This window comes from Berghia stephanieae, chromosome 8 (assembly GCF_034508935.2).
Source record: "Berghia stephanieae isolate SIO BIC M18660-M18661 chromosome 8, UCSD_Bste_1.3, whole genome shotgun sequence".
Lineage (NCBI taxonomy): Eukaryota > Metazoa > Mollusca > Gastropoda > Nudibranchia > Aeolidiidae > Berghia > Berghia stephanieae.
In genome coordinates, this window is record NC_088367.1 from 52,547,984 (window position 1) to 52,572,979 (window position 24,996).

The 24,996-nt window shown below is 35.3% G+C and overlaps 2 protein-coding genes across 3 annotated transcripts in view; both read right to left on the reverse strand.

Annotated features, from left to right (window-relative positions):
• The window catches only part of LOC144978860 (uncharacterized), a 60,780-nt gene extending 53,029 nt beyond the window's left edge, over positions 1-7,751 (reverse strand). The window contains exon 1 of the mRNA XM_078925439.1: positions 7,676-7,751. Within this exon, the coding sequence (XP_078781565.1) occupies positions 7,676-7,678 (3 nt within the window). The 5' untranslated portion in view covers positions 7,679-7,751. The remainder of the gene's footprint in view (positions 1-7,675) is intronic.
• A 31-nt stretch (positions 7,752-7,782) lies between these two features.
• Positions 7,783-24,996, reverse strand: part of LOC144978859 (organic cation transporter protein-like) — a 49,206-nt gene continuing 31,992 nt past the window's right edge. For both annotated transcript variants that reach the window (XM_078925435.1, XM_078925436.1), the window contains exons 9-12: positions 22,844-23,070; positions 15,244-15,419; positions 9,792-9,943; positions 7,783-8,636 (exon numbers count right to left, since the gene is read on the reverse strand). In XM_078925435.1, the coding sequence (XP_078781561.1) occupies positions 8,591-8,636; positions 9,792-9,943; positions 15,244-15,419; positions 22,844-23,070 (601 nt within the window). In that variant the 3' untranslated portion in view covers positions 7,783-8,590. The remainder of the gene's footprint in view (positions 8,637-9,791; positions 9,944-15,243; positions 15,420-22,843; positions 23,071-24,996) is intronic.

The window sequence follows — 24,996 nt, forward strand, 5'->3', positions numbered from 1 at the left end:
AACGAACTTTCAAACTGACTTTAAATTATAAAAGGGAATCAAGTTATCTGTTTATCTATCTGTAAAAAATACATTTCTAATTATCCAATCTTTCAGTAGAGTGGTGCGCCGTATCAATTTTTTTATTTACTCAAATAAGCACAATGTTCTCCACAATGCTATGTTTTTAAAAGAAAGGATTGAGCTTAATATAGTGCAATATCTACTAAATGTGCTCAAAGCGCTTTACAGGGGGTCCCTGGTCAACATTTAACATGTAGGACGGGACATGACGCCTCTTAGGCGGTATTACAATTTTTCGGACAAAGACAATTCTGTTAACGGCCAGGTACTCAATTTAAACCTTAGTACAGTATTTTTTTATTGACTCAAATAAGCACAATGTTCTCCACAATGCTATATTTTTTAAGAAAGGACTAGTAAAAAGCCCGCAATTTCGCGGGGAAAGAACTATTTTCGTTCGATACTGTACTCACCATCATTTAATGAGGGCAAATTGGTAAACAACGTTGTATGTGTAATTTGGTATATCTTCGGTTGATTTTTCTGTGTGGCCCAATAATATATTTAATAATATATTCCCTCAACTAACCCCAAGAAAAAATTTAAACTAGTACCTTTAATTAACCCTTATAGGAAAAACAAACACCCCAGCACTTTAATAAGACTTATGACTAACCCTAATAGGAAAAGAAATCATCCGATCTCGAGCTAATCCTAATAGAAAAAATCATGACAAATTGAATAAATAAACGCCTGACAAAAGTTCAAAGGTGAAAATACAAATTTAAAGAATACCGGGGATGTAGGAGCTTTCGGAATGTCTCCCCTTTACTTAACTTATGGAAAAACAAACACCCTAGCACCTTTAATAAGACTTATGACTAACCTCTCGAGCTAACCCTAATAGAAAAAAAAACAACTCTCGGACTGCTTTGCACTACCTTTCAATATTTAACAAATCAAAATGGCGGCCGAAAATCAAAACAGTGGTCAAATTAGGAAATTTTAAACTTTCACAAATCTATCAAGGTTTGTTCTAGAGTTTTTAAAATACTTCTATATAATGACAAATTGAATAAATAAATAAATGCCTGACAAAATATCAACGGTGAAAATACACATTTAAAGAATACTGGGGAGTAGGAGCTTTCGGAATGTCTCCCCTTTACTTAACTTATGGAAAAACAAACATCCTAGAACCTTTACTAAGACTTATGACAAGCCTTAATAGAAAAAAGAAATATCCTCCGATCTCGAGCTAACCCAAAAAGTAAAAAAAATAGAATCAAAATGGCGACTGAAATACCTTCATGTGATCAAGTGAATAATATCACTATGAATGCCATTTTTGCTGAAAAATGCCAACAACCACACACACATGTATACACCACACACACAACACACACACACAAACACACACACACACACACGCACACACACACACAAACATACACGCAATTATACCTAACACTGATCACCGCTAAATCAACAACACAACGGAAGTAATAATAATACTTGATGTCATAAATAGATGACGCGAATTGACAACTTTTTACAGTGTCAAAATTAGTTGATTTTGGGAGTCAAGTGTCGTCGTTGGTACACATTTTATGATATCTGTTTGACTCAACGAACTTTCAAACTGACTTTAAATTATAAAAGGAAATCAAGTTATCTGTTTATCTATCTGTAAAAAATACATTTCTAATTTTCAAATCTTTCAGTAGAGTTGTGCGCCGTGTCAATTTTTTTTATTGACTCAAATAAGCACAATGTTCTCCACAATGCTATATTTTTTAAAGAAAGGATATTATTATTATTATTATTATTATTATTATTATTATTATTATTATTATTATTATTATTATTATTATTATTATTATTATTATTATTATTATTATATTATTATTATTATTATTATTATTATTATTATTATATATTATTATTATTATTATATTATTATTATTATTATTATTATTATTATTATTATTTTTATTATTATTATTTATTATTATTATTATTGTTATTATTATTATTATTATTATTATTATTGTTATTATTATTATTATTATTATTATTATTATTATTATTATTATTATTATTATAATTATTATTATTATTACCATTCAGTCGACGTGAACTTATTTGCAGATCTGATAACCCAAATTTTTATAGACTCGTTGTTTTAAATGGAAATACTCCAACACCAAAACACGATATTGTCTATTACAAACAATGTTAAACCAAACCATTTTCGTCTTCGGTTATCGCACCTTCAAATACGTGCACGTCGATGTCAATAAATCATTCACGGTTTAGCCATAGCAATGTGAGATTTAAAATTCAGACATTAAAACAATCGACATAGGAATGTCGTAGTAAATTACAAGAAAATAAATAACCTTATAAATACGAATTGCTAAAAAGATCAAATAAAACTAATTTACTTTTTTAAAAATTGTTTTTAAAAATAAATTAACATTCCCTTATTCATCCCGAAGGGGACAGTTGTCGGTTGTGTCTATTCCAAGAAAAGACTGGAATCATTCAGGGTCAGCCGCAGCGCAGCGCTGCAAATTGAACTACGGCGAGATGACCTGCTCAAGCCCGCATAACTAGGCGGGTAGTTGAACTCGGAACCTTTCGGGTACGAAGCAAAGACCGTGCCTCGAAGCCACGCTAGTTTTCTTACTATATTCAACAAATTGATGATCCCAGAGATGTGTTCAATTACGAAGCCGATGAATAGGATGTACAAAACATCGGATATGATAATTTAAAGAGAGAGCGAACACAGCTCTGTGTTTGGACTTTCGCCAATCCAAGCACACAGTTAATATACATAAATCAAACATGCGGGATCAAGGTAAACAAAATACAACTTTAAACAATCGGGGTTCGAGTCTGTTTATATCAGCATCGAGATTTTATTATTTCATTTTTAAACAGAGTATCAGTGGCGATGCGATTTTGGGCTTTTCACGACGAAGCCCGATTTGTATCCATGCTTACTTAGTACTTGGTGAAATGGACTTGGGTTTGTGGCGATAACAATGTCATTAATACAGATAATCATAAATGGAAAGAATGTTTGTCTCCAAATTTAATGGTTAAGACACATCTCATTAATCCAAAAAACAAAAATAGATGTACCCGAAACCTGTTACATTACACATTATACAATAATTGCAAACGTTCGTTAATGATGATGCGAAAACAGCACATCACGTCACTAGCTATTTGTTCGGCGTGCAACTCTACTGTGTGGCTTTCAAAACAATGTGTTACCAGATATATATATATATATATATATATATATATATATATATATATATATATATATATATATATATATATATATATATATATATATATATACACCCATTTAATAGTATTACATCATGACAGGTGTATAAACGAGAAATACTTTACACGCTGAAACAATATTCAACACTATATAAACAATGGTAAGAAGGGTTTATACATTGTTAACCCCTCCCCCCCCCCCTCCTTCCATCCCAAAAAGATACATCTCAAATTACAAAATCCAAAACAAACACAAATAAATAAAACAAGGGCACTAGATCACTGAAAACAAATCTGACAAATCCAATCCAATCAAATAATGTTATCTAACGTTATGTGATGGCCAAAGAAGAAATGCCCGATGTGTTTCCTTGTCTTGGTGCGGCTATGGGGTCTAGTGGTATGACACTCTCTTTCGGGTCAGAAGGTCCTGGGTTCGAGGCTTGCTCGGCGCGTGGTTTGGTCCTTGGAGAAGGATCTTGACTTACATTTTCTCACTGTACTCTTGTCTAATATGAGTACCTGGCCGTTAAAGGCGTTGTCCCTGTCCGAAAAAAAAAAGTAATATCGCCTAAAAGGAGTCATGTCCCGTCCCACATGTTGAATGTTGCTGATGGCCAGGGTCCCCTTGTAAAGCGCTTTGAGCACATCTAGTGGATATTGCTCTATATAAAAGCCCAATTATTTGTTTTATACAGAATTATTCTAAACAAAAAAACAGGCCATAGTTATACCGCGGTCCGAAAATAGAAGATTTCCCAGGTTTGAGGGATTTGGCAAGATGGTGATCATTGTAATCAATCGATATTTAAAAGGACGAGTTTTCTGGCCAAAATTCGAATGCATGTTTTTGTAAGAGTACAAATTAATTTTAGAGCAATCGATCAAATGGCGGTCCAGACCATTACATCTCATTTGTGTCAGTTCATGACGTAATCAGTCGGAAGGTGAAAATTTTGGATTTGCATTTTTTTCTGAAAGAATATGCTCTCCATTTTAATCTTTAAAAAAAAGTAAATTGGGTGATTTTTCATGAAGTTATGGTCAGATGTATCGGAAAGGTATCCAGCAACTTTTCTCTAATTCCATACTTTTTCAATGTGACTAACTAGCTGTAAAAAATATTTAGAAGTGAAATTATGCTTTGATATTTCCCGAAGATGTACAAAAAGGGTTGATTTTATCATTTATGTCAAGAACTCATTTTTGATAAAAATTGACCTTCTAACTAAACTTGGCAATATCCCAGTTCAAACATTTTCACCATCAGACTGATTATGTCATTCACTGTAATATTTGTAGTCTTTGTAAAAGCCTTTGGCAGTCAGGAAAAAAAATTGGTAAGAAATAAATGTAATCAACTCAAATTTGATATTTACAAAACAACAATAACAATAGTATGGTCACCAACATGAAGACAAAATCAACAACAACAACAACAACAACAACAACATAAGCAACAACAACAACAGCATAAGCAACAACAACAACAACAACAACAACATAAGCAACAACAACAACCACAACAACTACCACAACAACAACAAGAAGAACCACAACAACAACCACAACCACAAGAACAACCACAACAACAACCACCACCACAACAACCACAACAACAACAAAATCATCAACAACAATGACATGAAAATCAACTACAACAACAACAATAACAACAACGATAAGAACAAGAACAACAAAAAACAAAAACAACAATAACCACAGCTACAACAACAACAACAACAATAACCACAACAACAACAACAACAACAACAACAGCAACAATAATAACAACAACAACAACAAATTCCACCACCACCACCACCATCACCATAACAACAACAATCACAACCACCACAATAACAACAATAGCAACACCAACAACAACACAACAACAACAACAAAATAATCAGCAACAACGACATCAAAAACAACCACAACAGCAACAAGAAACAGAATAATAACAATAGTGCGGAAAAATTATATAGCGCTATAGCTCTAAGCCCTTACATTACAAATTACTTTGGCTGAAACACAATCATTCACACACACACACAAGCACACACACACAAACACACACACACACACAACCCACAACACAAACCAAACCTATCTTGCTTCTCATACCATCTAATAACATCGGAACAGATATGTGTTAAGCGAACGTTTAAAAATAGAAAAAGATTATTTTTCACGAATGTTCTATGGTAAGGCGTTCCAAACAGAGGGTTCGAAAAGAGAAAAAGGATCTCATTCCAGCATTTTTCCGTATTCGAGGGACAAATAGTTTTGTGGAATCACTGGCCGAACGTAGGGGGTGGGGTTTTGAATATCTTTCAATTAGTTCTGAAAGGTAGAAAGGTCCAGAACCTCCAAGACAACGATACACTCAAACACAAGCTTTGAACGTAAACTTTTCCTCAACAGGCAGCCAACGCAGGTCATGAAGCAGAGGTCCGGGAGAATCGCACCTACGCTTCATGAATACTAGTGTGGCAGCGCTGTTTTGGACAATCTGAAGACGTCTCAGATTATATTGCGAAACGCCAAACAACAGAGCATTACAATAATCCAATTTCGATAGTACGAGGGACACAACCAGGTGTTTGGTCACATCCTCTGATATGACCCGTCACATGGAAGTAATCATTTTTAGTTTGAAGGAAGAAGGATCTATCCAAAATATTTAACCAGATGCTCAATCGACAGAAAACAAACAAAAAACAAAATGTTTTGATTGTATACAAAAAACAAGGATTATTTTATTTTTGAATAAGTAACATCTTGATAAAGACTTTGACACGAAGATGTTACTGAAACATTTATTGTAGTAATATATTGGAGTTGTTTGGATGTGTGCGAATGTAATTGTTCGCCTGTGTTTAATTATGTTAGGGTTCTTTCAAGTGTACACATTTTGTGTTGTGCATGTTTTGTATGTATCTAAGCGTGAATGCTGATTGCGTGAACGTATTAGCACTTTTTTGTTACTTCGAAACTTCGTAAGACGATTGTTTTTGTGTTAGGTTAGTTACTGAAATAACTCCGTCCTAGATGGTCGTATTATGTACGGCTATGTGGTCTAGTGGTATGACACTCGCTTTCGGATCGGAATGTCCCGGGTACGAGCCTTGCTCGGCGCATAGTTGAGTCCTTGGAAAAGGCTCTTTACTCATATTCTCTCACCGTACTCAGGTTAACAGCGTTGTCTCTGTCCCAAAAAAAAATTGTAATATCGCCTGACAGGCGTCATGTCTCGTCCTACATGTTATGTGTTGCTGTTGGCCAGGGACCCCTTGTCAAGCGCTTTGAGCAGGTTTAGTAGATATTGCCTTATATAAAAGCTCAAGTTTTTTGTTTGTTTTTGTTTTAAATTTTCCATATGCTTGATAATAATTAAATGGAATTAACGCATTGTAACCCAGAGTCGTTGCAGTTACCGTATATTATTGAAGCAATTTGAAATTGATTCTATAATAAATATTGACAGCTACAATAATTTAATGATTGTATAATTCAGTCAGACACCTGCTGCAGGTTTTCAAACCTACCCAAGGTTGTTGCTCGGAACCAACTGTTCAATATACGGCGAATTACCGGCCCCAATCAGACACACTGAACATTGAAAACCATACCGTTGAATAAACATTACATCTTGGTTAATATTCAATCATTATAGTAGTATTGTTAAATAAGCTTTCTATTGCCACATCGATCACGTGATATGTGTGTGTTTGTAGGAGGGGGTGTATGTGTGTGAGTGTGTGTGTGTGTGTGTGTGTGTGTGGAAAGGGTGGGGTTGTATATGAGTATTTGATTTGTGGAAGGGGGTGTATATGTGTGTGTGTGTGTGAAGGTAGATTATGTTTGTGTGAGTGTGTGTGTGTGTGTGTGTGTGGAAGAGGGTAATGTATTATTGTTATTATTATAATGTAGTTGTAGTAGTAGTAGTTGTAGTAGTAGTAGTAATAGTACTATTATTATTATTATTATTATTATTATTATTATTATTATTATTATTATTATTATTATTATTATTATTAGTAGTAGTAGTAGTAGATAGTAGTAGTAGTAGTAGTAGTAGTAGTAGTAGTATAGTAGTAGTAGTAGTAGTAGTAGTAGTAGTAGTAGTAGTAGTAGTAGTAGTAGTAGTAGTAGTAGTAGTAGTAGTAGTAGTAGTAGTAGTAGTAGTAGTAGTAGTAGTAGTAGTAGTAGTAGTAATAGTAGTAGTAGTAGTAATAGTAACACAGAATCGTCCTATCAATAAAACAGAGGAAGAGACTACACACCAGAGCGGCATCTCACATACGATATATAATATTCTAATGAGGGGGGGGAGGATTTGTGGTACGAAAGGTGCCTTTACCATTTTAAATCCTTATCATTGAATACAGCAATCCAGTCCTTCTGTAACTCTGACAGTCTGTAAAAAGACATTCAAACCTACTTAGGCCAGAAACCAGTCGACAAGTCTTCAATGTATAAGTTGTTTTATTCTGCCACATGTCATATCAAAAGCCACTCTGTATACATTCAAAATATTCGTTTAGGTTTATATATAATCTGTGTAAACTTTTTTGATAAATATAAAGGTAAATTAAATTAGTTTTGTAGCTTTATTCAAGTCACTGTCTTGTACACAGGGATACCAACTGCTAGAAGCGGTAATCGAACAAGTACTGAATAAAAATGAATATAAATAGATCACCTTAAAAACAAAGTACTGACTACTTAAACACGTACAATTTCAGCCCCGAAACTTATCTTATGACAGTTGTTTAACAACTACATTATTTAATTTTGTGCGGCTTAGTGGTCTAGTGGTATGACACTCGCTTTCGGATCGAAGGTTCCTGAGTTCAAGCCTCGCTCGGCGCATAGTTGAGTCCTTGGAAAAGGCTTTTTACTCACATTCACTCACCGTGCAACAGGTGTAAAATCAGTACCAGACCGTTAACAGCGTTCTCTCTGTCGGAAGAAAATTGTATAATCGCCAAACAGGCCTCACATTTCGTTCTACATGTTACATGTTGTTGTTCGTCAGGGATCCCTTGTCAAGCGCTTTGAGCACATTAAGTGAATATCGCGCTATAGAATAGAAAAGCTCAATTTTTTTGTTTTTTTTTAATAATTCGCGTTTTTCCAGAAAGAGTTGTTACTGTTTTTGTTTTCTATTCAATCATTAAGATATTCTCATTTTTAAAGTTTGAATAAATGTATTTGTATAGTATATTATCTTAAGGAGTTAATTATATCAAAACAGCAGATGCTCCTGTTTTTTCTATTGCATGACATGGTAGGCAGGATCCACTTGTGTTGAAATATCTCTGCAAAAGCATGGAAAAATAAAATAACATAACACTATTGTGAGGTGATGTGAAAAAGCCCGTGATAGACGAAAAATTCTGATTAAATAGCATTCCATATTTCGATATAAGCTTTAATTCTCTGCAAAATAGAGTTTGAATTTTATAATTATATCAATTGGGGCCTAAGTTATCGATATTTTATATATCAATTAGGGGCTAAGTTATCGATATTTTATGATTATATCAATTAGGGCCTAAGTTATCGATATTTTATAATTATATCAATTATGGCCTAAGTTATCGATATTTTATAATTATATCAATTAGGGCCTAAGTTATCGATATTTTATAATTATATCAATTAGGGCCTAAGTTATCGATATTTTATAATTATATCAATTATGGCCTAAGTTATCGATATTTTATAATTATATCAATTAGGGCCTAAGCTATCAATATTTTATAATTATATCAATTATGGCCTAAGTTATCGATATTTTATAATTATATCAATTAGGGCCTAAGTTATCGATATTTTATAATTATATCAATTAGGGCCTAAGTTATCAATATTTTATAATTATATCAGTTAGGGCCTAAGTTATCGATATTTTGAAAGGGTGGGGTCATGTTTGAAGTAGAGAAAATCGCTTTTAATACAAGACATTCATATTAATTGCAAATTCTATAAAATAGATTTACATTATCGTCACAATAGCACTTGCCCATCACATGCATGGTCAAAAATAAAAATCAAATCCCATCTGTATCAGAAACTGAAGATATTAAATTTGCTTCCCCTCTGTTTTGCCCCTATTGATTGTGTGACGCAGTACTCTAGGAGAAGAAGATACGTACGCTCAGCATCTTCCTCGCTCTCCATTTGCTCTGAGACAAGAGAATAATGAAGCAACCAGTGCTTGATCACTTTAATCGGAATGAAATGTATCTTATATATTTCAATAGACGAATATCACGGTCTCATTGCATCTTCCCTTGTCATGAATGTAAAGCCCATAAATATTTATCTGGTCCATATTTTAAAAAATAGAAAATAAGAAAACTGTAAGGGTCATAACATGTTAACTTATATTCTATATTAACGCCTGGAGTTAACTGTTATTCATAATAAGTTATATATAACAGTGACTTGATATAACACCAGACACGTACTTGCCAAACGTTACAGCATCCTGGACTGTTTCTGGCAATTTCCGGTGAAGTGTTTCAGGAAGCAGAAGTGAGAGTCCTCCTGCAATCAGACTGGTTCCTCCAAAGACAATCATCGAGATGGATCCCTCTAGAGGACCCGCTAAGATAATTCCCTGGGGAAAGATAATTGAAAGTCAAACGAATTGAGGGCCATAATCTACCAGAAATGATCGTAAACATAACATCCATCAGATTGACCTCCAACGACATCCATCAGATTGACCTCCAACGAAATCCATCAGAATGACCTCCAACGATGATTGACTAGGGAAAGATAATTCAAGACCATGATCAAATAAAAGAGGATCACAGAAGAGCTGAGATAGTTTCCTGGGGGAATATAATTGTTGTTGACCGCCATCAACAAATCACAATCGTAGGGAGGGATCCCTTTAGAAGAATCCATAGGATGATTCAATTGGGAAAGATTATTTGATGACCATAATCTACCAAAGAAGATCGTAGAGGCGTGGCCCTTCTGACGAGCTCCGAACACAATTCTCCGGGGAAAGAGAATTGATGCACGCATTCAACCAAAACAAACCGTGGAGACGGAGCCCTTTGGAAGAATACAATAGATGATAGGTTAATTTGGGAAAGAGGAAGTGATTAGCATAACAAACCAAAACAAAAGATCGTAGAGATAGGAGCCCCTCTAATAACTATACGGGCTGTACTAATTAATCACCATTATGACTCATCCTGTTACCTGCTATTGTGTAAGAAAGGCTTCTTTTTCGCCTATGTGGTCTATTGTTATTACACTCGCCTTCGTATCGGAGGGCCCGGGTTCGAGGCCTTCTGTGAGCGGCGCATAACTTAATCTTAAGAAAAGATTCTTTTCTCATATTTTCTCATCGTATTCGGGTGTAAAATGAGTATCTAGCCACCAACAGCGGTGTATCAGTTGAAAAAAAATAAATTAAAGATTTCGCATGAAACGCGCCATGTCTCGTCCTACATGTATGTTGCTGTTGATTAGGGACCCCTTGTATAGCGCTTTGAGCACGTTCAGTGGGTAATGCGCTCTATAAATGCTCACGTTAAGATGTAAAAAAGTGAATCAAAATCAGAGCAATAGATATCTTTGATAACGCAAATAAAGCGGTGATAAATGATCTTATTTATGTCGTTTATGATAGTTCCAATAGCTCAGTTGGTAGAGCATTTTTTTGTAAGACATGATGTATTTTTAGAAAATAAACTTGTTTTGATCATAATTTTGAACAGTTATTTTTTTCCTTCTTGACATTTGCAAAAAATGCAGTTTTTACTTGAAAATTTGAGACCCTACCTTGACACATGAATCATATTTGTGTCCAGGAAAGTGCCTTGAAATTATAAAAAACTTTAAGAATGTGAAACTAAAACATCTGACGAGCAAATTGATATATAACATGCCAGCGTTAGCGCACAGTGAGTGAGTTCAGGGTATCCTAATGTACCTGCACCCCCTCCATTCACAATTTTTGCTCAAAACAGTGGGACGTTTGAGAGTTAAAACGCAAAGGGTTTTTGATCGATCTCGAATGAAGTTGAGATTTGTTTTCCGGACTCTCCCTGTCTATTCAGCAGTGATTGGACCCTAGTCTGTTAGATCTGAAGGAAAGGTCCCTGACCAACAGCTATACGTAACATAAAGAAATACATTTTTTTTCCAAAAGGGACAACGCTATTACCGGCCAGGTACTCAATTTGCACATAGTTACGTTGAGAGTATTAAAGAGTCTTTTCCAAGGACTCAACTATGCGCCGAACGAAGTTCGAACCCAGGACCTTCGGATTTGAAAACGAGTGTCATACCACAAGACCACAGAGCCGCATATTATACGAGTGTATTGTGCAAATTAACATGTATCAAGACCAAGGAATTTACCCAATGGAAACCGTACGGTGCTCTTATTGGCTAACCAACCAGCGGCCTCGATGAGAAAAATATGTGGGCTGGGAATCGCGTTACTACAGTAAATAAGCGCTGATCGGCCGTTCATGAAATCTAAGAAAATAACTTCCTGCTCGCTCGTTTAACTCAAAATTATTCAAAACGATGTCTCTAAAATGATATAAATGTGACTTCTTAAGGTTTTCTTCACGGTCAAAACCACACAACATTCTATTAATGATTATGTCCGAGGCAAAAAGGAATATTGACAGTAGTTGAACTCGTCAGAAGAAAAACATCAATGCGAAGTGAAGAGAAAGTCAAGCTCTTGTTTGTCTTGTCCTATTCTATATAGAGAAAATAGTATAGTGTGTGAGTGGTTGCGTGTCATAGTCATGTTTTTAAATTGTTTCTGTTGTTTATATGTGTAGTGATGATTCTCTCACACTCACTGCATCATCATAGCAAAGAGACGCCAACTTTAAATTTGGCTCACAGGAATTTCAGAAACCACTCGTAGGAATTTCAATGCCGAAAGAGGAATTCCCGCACACAAGAAAGGGGGATTGTTGTGGTATTTGGCATACATATTGTATAGTATCTAGTTCTAAATAGAAAACTGATTAGAATTATATTATGATATATAAACACAATGCCAAATACAATTCCGAAATTTCCTTATTTCAAATGAAGTGAAGCTCCAAAACCTAAAATGGTATTGATTGTAGTACTGGTGGTGGTGAGGATGATGTGGTGTTGGTGGTGGTTGTAGTTGTAGTAGTAATAGTGATGATGATGTGGTGGTGGTGATGATTGTAGTTGTAGTAGTAGTGGTAGTGATGATGATGATGTGGTGGCTGTAGTTGTAGTAGTAGTGCTAATGATATGGTGGTGGTGGTGGTGGTTGTAGTAGTAGTGGCAATGATGCGGCTATGTGGTCTAGTAGTATGACACTCGCTTTCGGATAGGAAGGTCCTGGGTTCGAGCCTCGCGTTCGGCGCATAGTTGAGTCCTTGGAAAAGGCTCTTTACTCACATTCTCTCACCGTACTCAGGATTAAATGAGTACCTGGCCGTTAACAGAATTGTCTTTGTCCGAAAAATTGTAATATCGCCTAAGAGGCGTCATGTCCCGTCCTACATGTTAAATGTTGACCAGGGACCCCCTGTAAAGCGCTTTAAGCACATTTAGTAGATATTGCACTATATAAAGCTCAATTTTAAAAAAAATCAATGATGATGATATGGTAGTGGTGGTTGTAGTAGTAGTGGTAATGGTAATGATATGGTGGTGGTGGTGGTGGTTGTAGTAGTAGTGGTCGTGATGACGATGTGGTTGTGGTGGTTGTAGTAGCAGTGGTAGTGATGATGATATGCTGGTTGTGGTGCAGTAGTGGTAGTGATAATGATGTGGTGCTGGTGGTTGTGGTAGTAGTGGTAATGATGATATTGTGGTGGTGGTTGTAGTAGTTGAGGTAGTGATGATGATGTGATGGTGGTTGTAGTAGTAGTGGGGTGGTGGTTGTAGTAGTAGTGATAATGATGATGATATGGTGGTGGTGGTTGCAGTTGTAGTGATAGTGATGACGATGTGGTTGTGGTGGTTGTAGTAGTAGTGGTAGTTATGATGATGTGCTGGTGGTGGTGTAGTAGTAGTGGTAGTGATAATGATGTGGTGCTGATGGTTGTAGTAGTAGTGTTAGTGATGATATTGTGGTGGTGGTTGTAGTAGTAGAGGTAGTAATGATGATGTGGTGGTGGTTGTTGCAGTTGTAGTGGTCGTGATGATGATGTGGTGGTGGTGGTTGTAATAGTGGTGGTAGTGATAGTGTAGTAGTAGTAGTGGTAGTGATGATGATGGAGTGGTGGTCGTTGTGGTGGTGATGATGATGTGGTGGTGGTGTAGTGGTAGTGATAATGATACAGCGGTGGTGGTCGTAGTAATTGTAGTAGTGATGAAGTGGTAATGGTGGTTGTAGTAGTAGTGACAGTGATGATGCGGTGGTTGGACAACACATTATAGGTTATTATAATACATGATTACACACATTCTCTAACTTTATTTTTTGACAGCTTCATTGTGGCATAAATATACGCAACAGTTCTGAACCATTTAATTGTGGAATTTGATATTGTTTGTTGTTTTTCTTGTGTCGTTATATTGATATAGAGACCGAATGAATGGTAATACTTACATTCCCAGCCCAAGATTTAATGGCGCTGAATGCTTTCATTGGTGGACACTTTTTAGGCTTCGTACGTATTCTCATTCGTTTAATTCTATGATCAAAACGAATCTTTTTAGTCTGATGACATCAGCTTCTAATGGTGCTCACATTACTATTTTATGACGATCGACCGAATCAGCATCAGCTTCTAATGGTGTTCACACTACTATGTTATGACGATCGACCCATTCAGCAAATTCTGTACCGCATTCGTGCACGTCTCAAAACCCACCCGGAAGCTTCGTCACAACACGCCGTTCAACGCCGAGGTCAAATGAAGAACTGATCATGACCTCCTAGCAGATATTACAGATCATTATCTAAGTGGGGCTATGTGGTCCAGTGGTATTACACTCACTTTCGGATCGGAAGGTCCTGGGTTCAAGCCTCGCTCGGCGAACAGTTGAGTCCTTGGAAAAGGCTCTTTACACACATTCGTTCACCGTACGCAGGTGTAAATGAGTACCTGACGGTTAACAACGTTGTCTGTGTCGGAGAAAATTGTAAAATCTACTAACAGGGGATTTGTCTCGTTCTACATGTTACGTCTTGCTGTTGGCCATGGACCCTTTAAGTACGTTAGTAGATATTGCTCTCTATAAGAGCTCAAGTTTTTAAAAAGTCAACTGGTGATAGAATTTTCCTTACATTTTAAAAACTTTGATCATTAATCGTACTTCTAACATTTAGACTTGCAAATAATTAACGTGCACATTGACAACACGTTAAAATTGGATTTTCTGAGGAATGATAACCCCCAAATCTACCTTTTTTAAAAGAACATATAGTATAGAAACAATATAAAGAGCAAAAAAGTAAAATGTCACATATGTAATCGTTATCATCTGTATTAACTCGGCATATTACTGTATGAAGAAGATGAGTCACATATAACAATGTCTTAGAAAAATACTGAACAGCATGTACCCATTTCGTATCTTAAGTTTGATCTCATGGTGCGTAAAATTAAATGTTTCTATTGAAGGACCTTATAATATGTTAAAGTAGACGTTGTTGTTAATGGGTCTTATAATGTGTAAAAGTTAATGTTTCTGTTTATTGATCGCATAACTTGCAAATTCTAATGTTAGCGTGTATGGATCTTATGGTTTGTAAAAATAAATGTGGGTCTTTATGGATCTTATAATGAGTAAAGTGAATACTTCTGTTTATTGATCGTAGCATGGATAAAAGTTAATGCTGCTGTTCATGGAATTAAAATGTGCAAAAGTGACTGTTTCTGTTTATTGATCGTATCATGTGTAAAAGTTAATGTTGGTGTTTATGGATCAACATGTACTAACCAGGTCTGCTATGTAAGGGGAGATAATGCCTCCAACACTTTCAAAGATGGCGCACATCCCTAACCCGGAAGTCCTTAGAGAGGTCGGGAGGAGTTCAGATGACATAACGTACATGATGGCGTAGGAAGCGGACACGCAGTACTTGCCAATATACGATAATACATTGCTGATCATTGCTAGGGACAGTGGAATGACAGAGAGAACAATTTTAGACGTTCTATGATGATGCTACTACTACTACTACTACTACTACTACTACTACTACTACTACTACTACTACTACTACTACTACTACTACTACTACTACTGCTACTACTAATACTACTACTACTACTACTACTACTACTACTAAAATACTACTACTACTACTACTACTACTACTACTACTACACTACTACTACTACTACTACTACTACTACTACATACTACTACTACTACTATACTACTACTACTACTACTACTACTACTACTACTACTTACTATACTACTACTACTACTACTATACTACTACTATACTACTACTACTACTACTACTACTACTACTACTACTACTACTACTACATACATTCACTACTACTACTACTACTACTACTACTACTACTACTACTACTTACTACTACTACTACTACTACTATATACTACTACTACTACTACTACTACTTATACTACTACTCTTCTGTTCCCTCTGCTGCTGCTGCCACTAATGATTATACTTTTACCGACATCCTTATTTATTATATTTTGTATTTACGTTCAATTAAAGTGTATTTATTTTCCAACAACTGTCTACACGTTTTTATATTTCAATTTCTAAACTGCATTACACCGTTCCTCCCCGCCTCCCCTCTTTTCACTTAATTAATTGAGCACCTTTTATAAATATCTCATATACTATTTTAAGTTCGTGCTTCCTTACAAAGGAGATACTATTTCCTGTCAACCAATGTTTTGTTTATTTAGCTTAACTACGCCACTAAACAATCATCTCATTCATCTGTGGTGTTTCATTCATCATGTTTTATTGATAAAGGAGAAACTCGATACGTTCATTTGATCTGTTTTTGTAATTAGATTGAAGCTTACGTTCAATTTCACATTATTATTATTTCTTCGACTTCGAGCAACAACATCTACATTTTGTTGGTTAGGGCAGGGTTTGATGGGCTGTCCTGAATAATCAATGTACACATATGATGGCCTTTGGGATGACCCTAAGAAACAATGTACACATCTGATGACGTGGGGGATGACCTAAATAAACAATGTACACATCTGATGACGTAAGGGATGACCCAAATAACAATTATACATCTGATGACGTCAGGGATAAACTAAAGACCAATGTATCAATCTGTAGGCGTTAGTTTGAATGATTATTTAGCCCGTTAACTGTCGCAATCTAGTAAAACAAGTATTTAAAATTTACCGCCAATACACGTCCTTAAATATCGATCGATTTAAATGACATTCATTCTGACAAAAAACTCTCTATACTGCTACTGCAACTACTACTACTACTACTACACTACTACTACTACTACTACTACTACTATACTACTACTACTACTACTACTACTTACTACTACTACTACTACTACTACTACTACTACTACTAAATACACTACTATACTACTACTACTAAATACTACATACTACTACTACTACTACTACTACTACTACTACTACTACTATACTACTACTAATACTCTACTACTACTACTACTACTACTACTACTACTACTTACTACCATTACTACTACTACTACTACTACTACTACTACTACTACTACTACTACTACTACTACTACTACCTACTACTACTACTACTACTACTACTACTACTACTACTATACTACTACTACACTACTACTACTACTACTACTACTACTACTACTACTACTACTACTTACTATTTCTACTACTACTACTACTACTACTACTACTACTACTACTACTACTACTACTACTACTACTACTACTATTACTATCTACTACTACTTTCTACTACTCTACTACTAATACTTATACTTACTACTACTATTTACTACTACTACCTTCTGTTCCTCTGCTGCTGCTGCATAATGATTATACTTTTACCGACATCCTATTTATTATATTTTGTATTTACGTTCAATTAAAGTGTATTTATTTCCAACAACTGTCTACACGTTTTTATATTTCAATTTCTAAACTGCATTACACCGTCCTCCCCGCTCCCTCTTTTCACTTAATTAATTGAGCACCTTTTATAAATACTCATATACTTTTTATTCGTGCTTCCTTACAAAGGAGCATACTATTTCCTGTCAACCAATGTTTTGTTTATTTAGCTTAACTACGCCACTAACAATCATCTCATTCATCTGTGGTGTTTCATTCATCATGTTTTATTGATAAAGGAGAAACTGATACGTTCATTTGATCTGTTTTTGTAATTAATTGAAGCTTACGTTCAATTTCACATTATTATTCATTTCTTCGATCTTAGAGCAGAAACATCTACATTTTGTTGGTTAGGGCAGATTTGATGGGCTGTCCTGAATAATCAATGTACACATATGATGGCCTTTGGGATGACCCTAAGAAACAATGTACACATCTGATGACGTGGGGATGACCTAAATAAACAATGTACACATCTGATGACGAAAGGGATGACCCAAATAAACAATTATACATCTGATGACGTCAGGGATAACCTAAAACAATGTACACATCTGTTAGGACGTTTGGAGATCTAAATAAAATGTAGGTTATATGATTATTTAGCCCGTTAACTGTCGCAATCTAGTAAAACAAGTATTTAAAATTTAGCGACAATACACGTCCTTAAATATCGATCGATTTAAATGACTTCATTCTGACAAAAAACTCTCTACTACTGCTACTGCAACACTATACTACTACTACTAACTACTACTACTACTAAATACTACTCTACTACTACTACTACTACTACTACTACTACTACTACTACACTACTACTAACTACTACTACTACTAACTACTACTATACTAAACTATACTACTACTACTACTACTACTACTACTACTACTACTACTACTCTACTACTACTACTACTACTACTACTACTATACTACTACTATACTACTACTACATACATACTACTCACTACTACTACTATACTAACTAACTACTACTAACTACATACTACTACTACTACTACATATACTAATACTTACTACTATACTACTACTACTACCTACTACTACTACACTACTACTACTACATACTACTACTACACTACTACTAACTACTTAACTACACTACTATACTACTACTACTACTACTACTACCTCTACATACTACTACTACTTCTACTACTACTAACTACTATTACTACCTATACTACTACTACTACTACTATACTACTACTACATACTACTACTACTACTACTACCTACTACTAATACTACTATCTACTACTATACTACTACTACTACTACTACTAACTACTAACTACTACTACTACATATACTATACTACACTACTTTACTACTACTTACTATACTAACTACTATACTACTACTACTACTACATATACTACACTACTACTACTACACTCTACTACTATACACTACATTACTACTACATACTAACTACACTACTACTACTACAACTACTACCTACTACTACTACTAACTACTATACTACTTACTACTACTACTACTACTATACTACTACTACACTACTACTACTACTACTACTACTACTACTACTATACTATTACTACTACTACCTTCTGTTCCCTCTGCTGCTGCTGCCACTAATGATTATACTTTTACCGACATCCTTATTTATTATATTTGTATTTACGTTCAATTAAAATGTATTTATTTTCCAACAACTGTCTACACGTTTTTATATTTCAATTACTAAACTGCATTACACCGTTCCTCCCCGCCTCCCCTCTTTTCACTTAATTAATTGAGCACCTTTTATAAATATCTCATATACTATTTTAATTCGTGCTTCCTTACAAAGGAGCATACTATTTCCTGTCAACGAATGTTTTGTTTATTTAGCTTAACTACGCACTAACAACATCATCTCATTCATCTGTGGTGTTTCATTCATCATGTTTTATTGATAAAGGAGAAACTCGATACGTTCATTTGATCTGTTTTTTGCAATTAAATTGAAGCTTACGTTCAATTTCACATTATTATTTATTTCTTCGAGCTTGAGCAACAACATCTACATTTTGTTGGTTAGGAGGATCTGATGGGCTGTCCTGAATAATCAATGTACACATATGATGGCCTTTCGGATGACTAAGAAATGACCATCTTGACGTTGTGACCAAATAAACAATGTACACATCTGATGAACGTAAGGGATGACCCAAATAAGCAATTAACATCTGATGACGTCAGGGATAACCTAAATAACAATGTACAATCTGATGACGTTTGGATGATCTAAATAAAATGTAGGCGTTAGTTTGAATGATTATTTAGCCCGTAACTGTCGCAATCTAGCAAAACAAGTATTATAAATGTAGCGAAAATACACGTCCTTAAATATCGATCGATTTAAATGACCTTCATTCTGACAAAAAACTCTCTACTACTGCTACTGCAAACTACTACTACTATACTACTACTACTACTACTATACTACTACTACTACTACTACTACTACTATACTACTACTACTACTACTACTACTACTACTACTACTAGTACTTCTACTACTACTACTACTACTACTACTATACTACTACCTACTACTACAACTACTACTACTACTACTACTATTACTACTACCATTACCTACTACTACTACTACTACTACTACTACACTAACTACTACTACTACTATTACTACTACTTACAACTACTACTACTACTACTACTAACTACTACTACTACTACTACTACTCACTATACTACTACTATACTACTACTACTACTTCTACTACTACTACTACTACTATACTACTACTACTACTACTACTACTACTACTACTACTACTTACTACTACTACTATCTACTACTACTACTATACTACTACTACATACTACTCATACTACTACTACTATACTACTACTACTACTACTACTACTACTACTATACTACTACAACTACTACTATACTACTACTACTACTACTACACTACTACTAATACTACTATACTACTACTACTACTACTAACTACTACTACTAACTACTACTAACTACTACTACTACTACTACTACTACTACTACCTACTACTACTACTACTACTACTACACTACTACTACTACTATACTATCACTACTACCTTCTGTTCCCTCTGCTGCTGCTGCCACTAATGATTATACTTTTACCGACATCCTTATTTATTATATTTTGTATTTACGTTCAATTAAAATGTATTTATTTTCCAACAACTGTCTACACGTTTTTATATTTCAATTACTAAACTGCATTACACCGTTCCTCCCCGCCTCCCCTCTTTTCACTTAATTAATTGAGCACCTTTTATAAATATCTCATATACTATTTTAATTCGTGCTTCCTTACAAAGGAGCATACTATTTCCTGTCAACAATGTTTTGTTTATTTAGCTTAACTACGCTACTAACACATCATCTCATTCATCTGTGGTGTTTCATTCATCATGTTTTATTGATAAAGGAGAAACTCGATACGTTCATTTGATCGGTTTTTGTAATTAAATTGAAGCTTACGTTCAATTTCACATTATTATTTATTTCTTCGAGCTCCGAGCAACAACATCTACATTTTGTTGGTTAGGCAGATCTGATGGGCTGTCCTGAATAATCAATGTACACATATGATGGCCTATGGGATGACCCTACGAAACAATGTACACATCTGATGAAGTGTGAGATGACCTAAATAAACAATGTACACATCTGGGTGACGTAAGGGATGACCCACATAAACAATGTATACATCTGATGACGTCAGGGATAACCTAAATAACAATGTACACATCTGATGACGTTTGGGATGACCTAAATAAAAATGTAGGCGTTAGTTTGAATGATTATTTAGCCCGTTAACTGTCGCAATCTAGCAAAACAAGTATTTAAAATGTAGCGACAATACACGTCCTTAAATATCGATCGATTTAAATGACCATCATTCTGACAAAAACTCTCTACTACTGCTACTGCAAACTACTATACTACTACTACTATACTACTACTACTATACTACTACTATACTACTACTACTACTACTACTAACTACTACTTACTACTACTACTACTACTACTACTACTACTACTACTACTACTACTACTACTACTACTACTACTATACATCTACTACTACTACTACTACTACTACTACTACTACTACTACTACTACTACTGACTAACTACTACTACTAATAACAATCTACTACTAACACTAACTAACTACTAAAGAAGGAAAGAAGAAGACGAAGAAGAATAAGAGAAAGAAGAAGAAGAAGAAGAAAGAAGAAGAAGAAGAAGAAGAAGAAGAAGAAGAAGAAGAAGAAGAAGAAGAAGAAGAGAAAAGAAGAAGAGAAGAAGAGAAGAAGAAGAAGAAGAAGAAGAAGAAGAAGAAGAAGAAGAAGAAGAAGAAAAGAAGAAGAAGAAGAAGAAGAAGAAGAAAAGAAGAAGAAGAAGAAGAAGAAGAAGAAAGAAGAAGAAGAAGAAGAAGAAGAAGAAGAAGAAGAAGGAAGAAGAAGAAGAAGAAGAAGAAGAAGAAGAAGAAGAAGAAGAAGAAGAAGAAGAGAAGAAGAAGAAGAAGAAGAAGAGAAGAAAAGAAGAAGAAGAAGAAAGAAAGAAGAAGAAGAGAAGAAGAAGAAGAAGAAGAAGAAGAAGAAGAAGAAGAAGAAGAAGAGAAGAAGAGAAGAAGAAGAAGAAGAAGAAGAAGAAGAAGAAGAAGAAGAAGAAGAAGAAGAAGGAAGAAGAGAAGAAGAAGAAGAAGAAGAAGAAGAGAAGAAGAAGAAGAAGAAGAAGAAGAAGAAGAAGAAGAAGAAAGAAGAAGAAGAAGAAGAAGAAGAAGAAGAAGAGAAAGAAGAAGAAGAAGAAGAGAAGAAGAAGAAGAAGAAGAAGAAGAAGAAGAAGAAGAAGAAGAAGAAGAAGAAGAAGAAGAAGAGAGAAGAAGAAGAAGAAGAAGAAGAAGAAGAAGAAGAAGAAGAAGAAGAAGAAGAGAAGAAGAAAGAAGAAGAGAAGAAGAAGAAGAAGAAGAAGAAGAAGAAGAAGAAGAAGAAGAAGAAGAAGAAGAAGAAGAAGAAGAAGAAGAAGAAGAGAAGAAGAAGAAGAAGAAGAAGGAAGAAGGAGAAGAAGAAGAAGAAGAAGAAGAAGAAGAAGAGAAGAAGAAGAGAGAAGAAGAAGAAGAAGAAGAAGAGAAAGAAGAAGAGAGAAGAAGAGAAGAAGAGAAAAAGAAGAAGAGAAGAAGAAGAGAAGAAGAAGAGAAGAAGAGAAGGAAGAAGAATAGAGATGATGATGATGATGATGATGATGATGATGATGATGATGATGATGATGATGATGATGATGATGATGATGATGATGACGACGTTTTCTATGACGACAGCAGAATGTTAAAGACGACAACAATGTTGTTATTGATGACATTATTCAACTCACGATCACTATCAGTCTCTATGACTGGGATGGCACCGAGGCATGCTAAACCTCCCACAATCATACAAGAACAATGGAGTTTTCGTCTACCAACCCTGTCAAATGCTAGCAACAGAGAGCAGTACGCCGCCAACTCGACCATAGCACTGAACAGGTAGTTGATGTAAATAGAACCTTCTAGATTTCCGGTGTTCAGGCTTATTCCGTAATAGAGAAGACTCACCCCAAACCTGGTTAGAGGGAAGACAATTAATCGTGATGTGAAAACAACTGTTTCTTCTTTTAATGGAAGTGTAAAACTACCCTTTAATGGGGACTGGATACATACCTTGTGTATTTGATCTTCTGGTGTTAAAGTGTCTTGTTTTCTAGTCTAAATGCATGCTGGTCGTCAATAAAGATCATTCATCCTCGCTCATTTAGGTCGCGTAATCCTATTAATCTGCCTATAGATAGAACAATGTTGACGTCACTCAGGCATTTGTTTCTGTGTTGTATTTTTTCATTCATATTTATGAGTAATTCTCACTAAAATGTATTTACCAAACTAGACTATAAACGTTTAAGGTTTCATATATTGTTGTATGTTGGTCCGTTATACTTCCAGATGGTAATGACGTGAGTTTTTTATCGAAGCGCATACTATCTATACATCCTGCTACTAAAATAGTTATATCACCTCCATGTAACCCATTCATGATTAGTACTCACACGGACTGGTTACATACACACTTCCATGGAGTTAGGAACCAAAAGAGTGGATTGTGTGACGTCACGACTTTTTTTTCCCAATTGGTCAAGGAGGAAGGATGACGATTCAAGGCCTCTTCCTAAATAATAACACATAATAATATTATGTTTACATTATGTTTAGAGCATTTTCCAGGTATTCAACCATGCACCGCTTCGAGCTGGGTTCAGATCCTAGATCTTCCGGTCCGGAAATTATGGAGATTTTGCAATACCAATCTCGTTGAACATTATATTTCTCGGATAGAGAGGTTGACAAAGAAATAACTTATTATTGTGCGGCTTTGTGGTCTAGTGGTATGACAATCGCTTTCGGATCGGAAGGGTACCTGGTGTTTGAGCCTTAGAAAAGGCTCTTTACTCACATTCTCTCACCGTACTCAGGTGTAAAATGAGTACCTGGCCGTTAAAAGCGTTGTCTTTGTTCGAAAAATTGTAATATCGCCTATCAGGCGTCATGTCCCGTCCTATATGTTCAATGTTGCTGTTGGTCAGGGATTCCTTGTAAAGCGCTTTGAGCACATTTAGTGGATATTGCGCTATATAAAGCTCATTTTTAAAAAATGATTGTGACGTCAGATTGTCATACTTTAAATTTCACTAAAATTGGTTTCTTTAAAAAGAGGTATCATTTGAATGTTTTCACACGTTGTTGAACGGGATCTCATAATGATATAATGTTTATGAGGTAGCTCCTACTTAATTTGCTCACTTTGTTTATTCTAGTGGTTATGTCCCTTAGACCGTTATACTCTGATTGATACATCGTTTTGTTTCTCATTGATCCATTATTTTTGTTGTGCTTATGATGATACATTTCCTGTTGTTATTCCTTTCAAGAAAAACGAGACGTCAGTGTCTTTTCAGTTAATAAATTCCTAATAGAACGACCAATCAATCCCAACTGTTTGTACTTTTATTTAACATCAACATGGACCATCCAACAAATGTCCTTTATAGGGAATGAGATTAGCGGAAGAGTAGCGTCTCTTGATTGGAAGTCACCTTACAGAGAGAACGTCAAAAATGGTTTTGCGCATGCGTCTCTCTCGTCCTCGCTTTCGGTGAAGTGTCTCATGCCGCCTTCACGGAAAGCGAGGACGAGAGACGCATGCGCACAACCAACATGACGTTATCTCTCTAATAACATTTCCGCCGGTGACGTCCAATCAAGGGACGCTACTCTTCCGCTAATCTCATTCCCTATTCAAAGACGACGAAAGAAGAATCGATTGAGGGGTAGAATAAATGATTTCTTATTCTCTTGCGTTGTGGAATTCGAACTTTGTTCCCAAATGCGCGGTCGCAAGCTCGTGCAGCGGCTGGGAACACGTCCGGAATCCCAAAAAAGCAAGAGTGAAGAATTGTATATTATGCAGTTAACTAAACATAATACATTGGAGTCA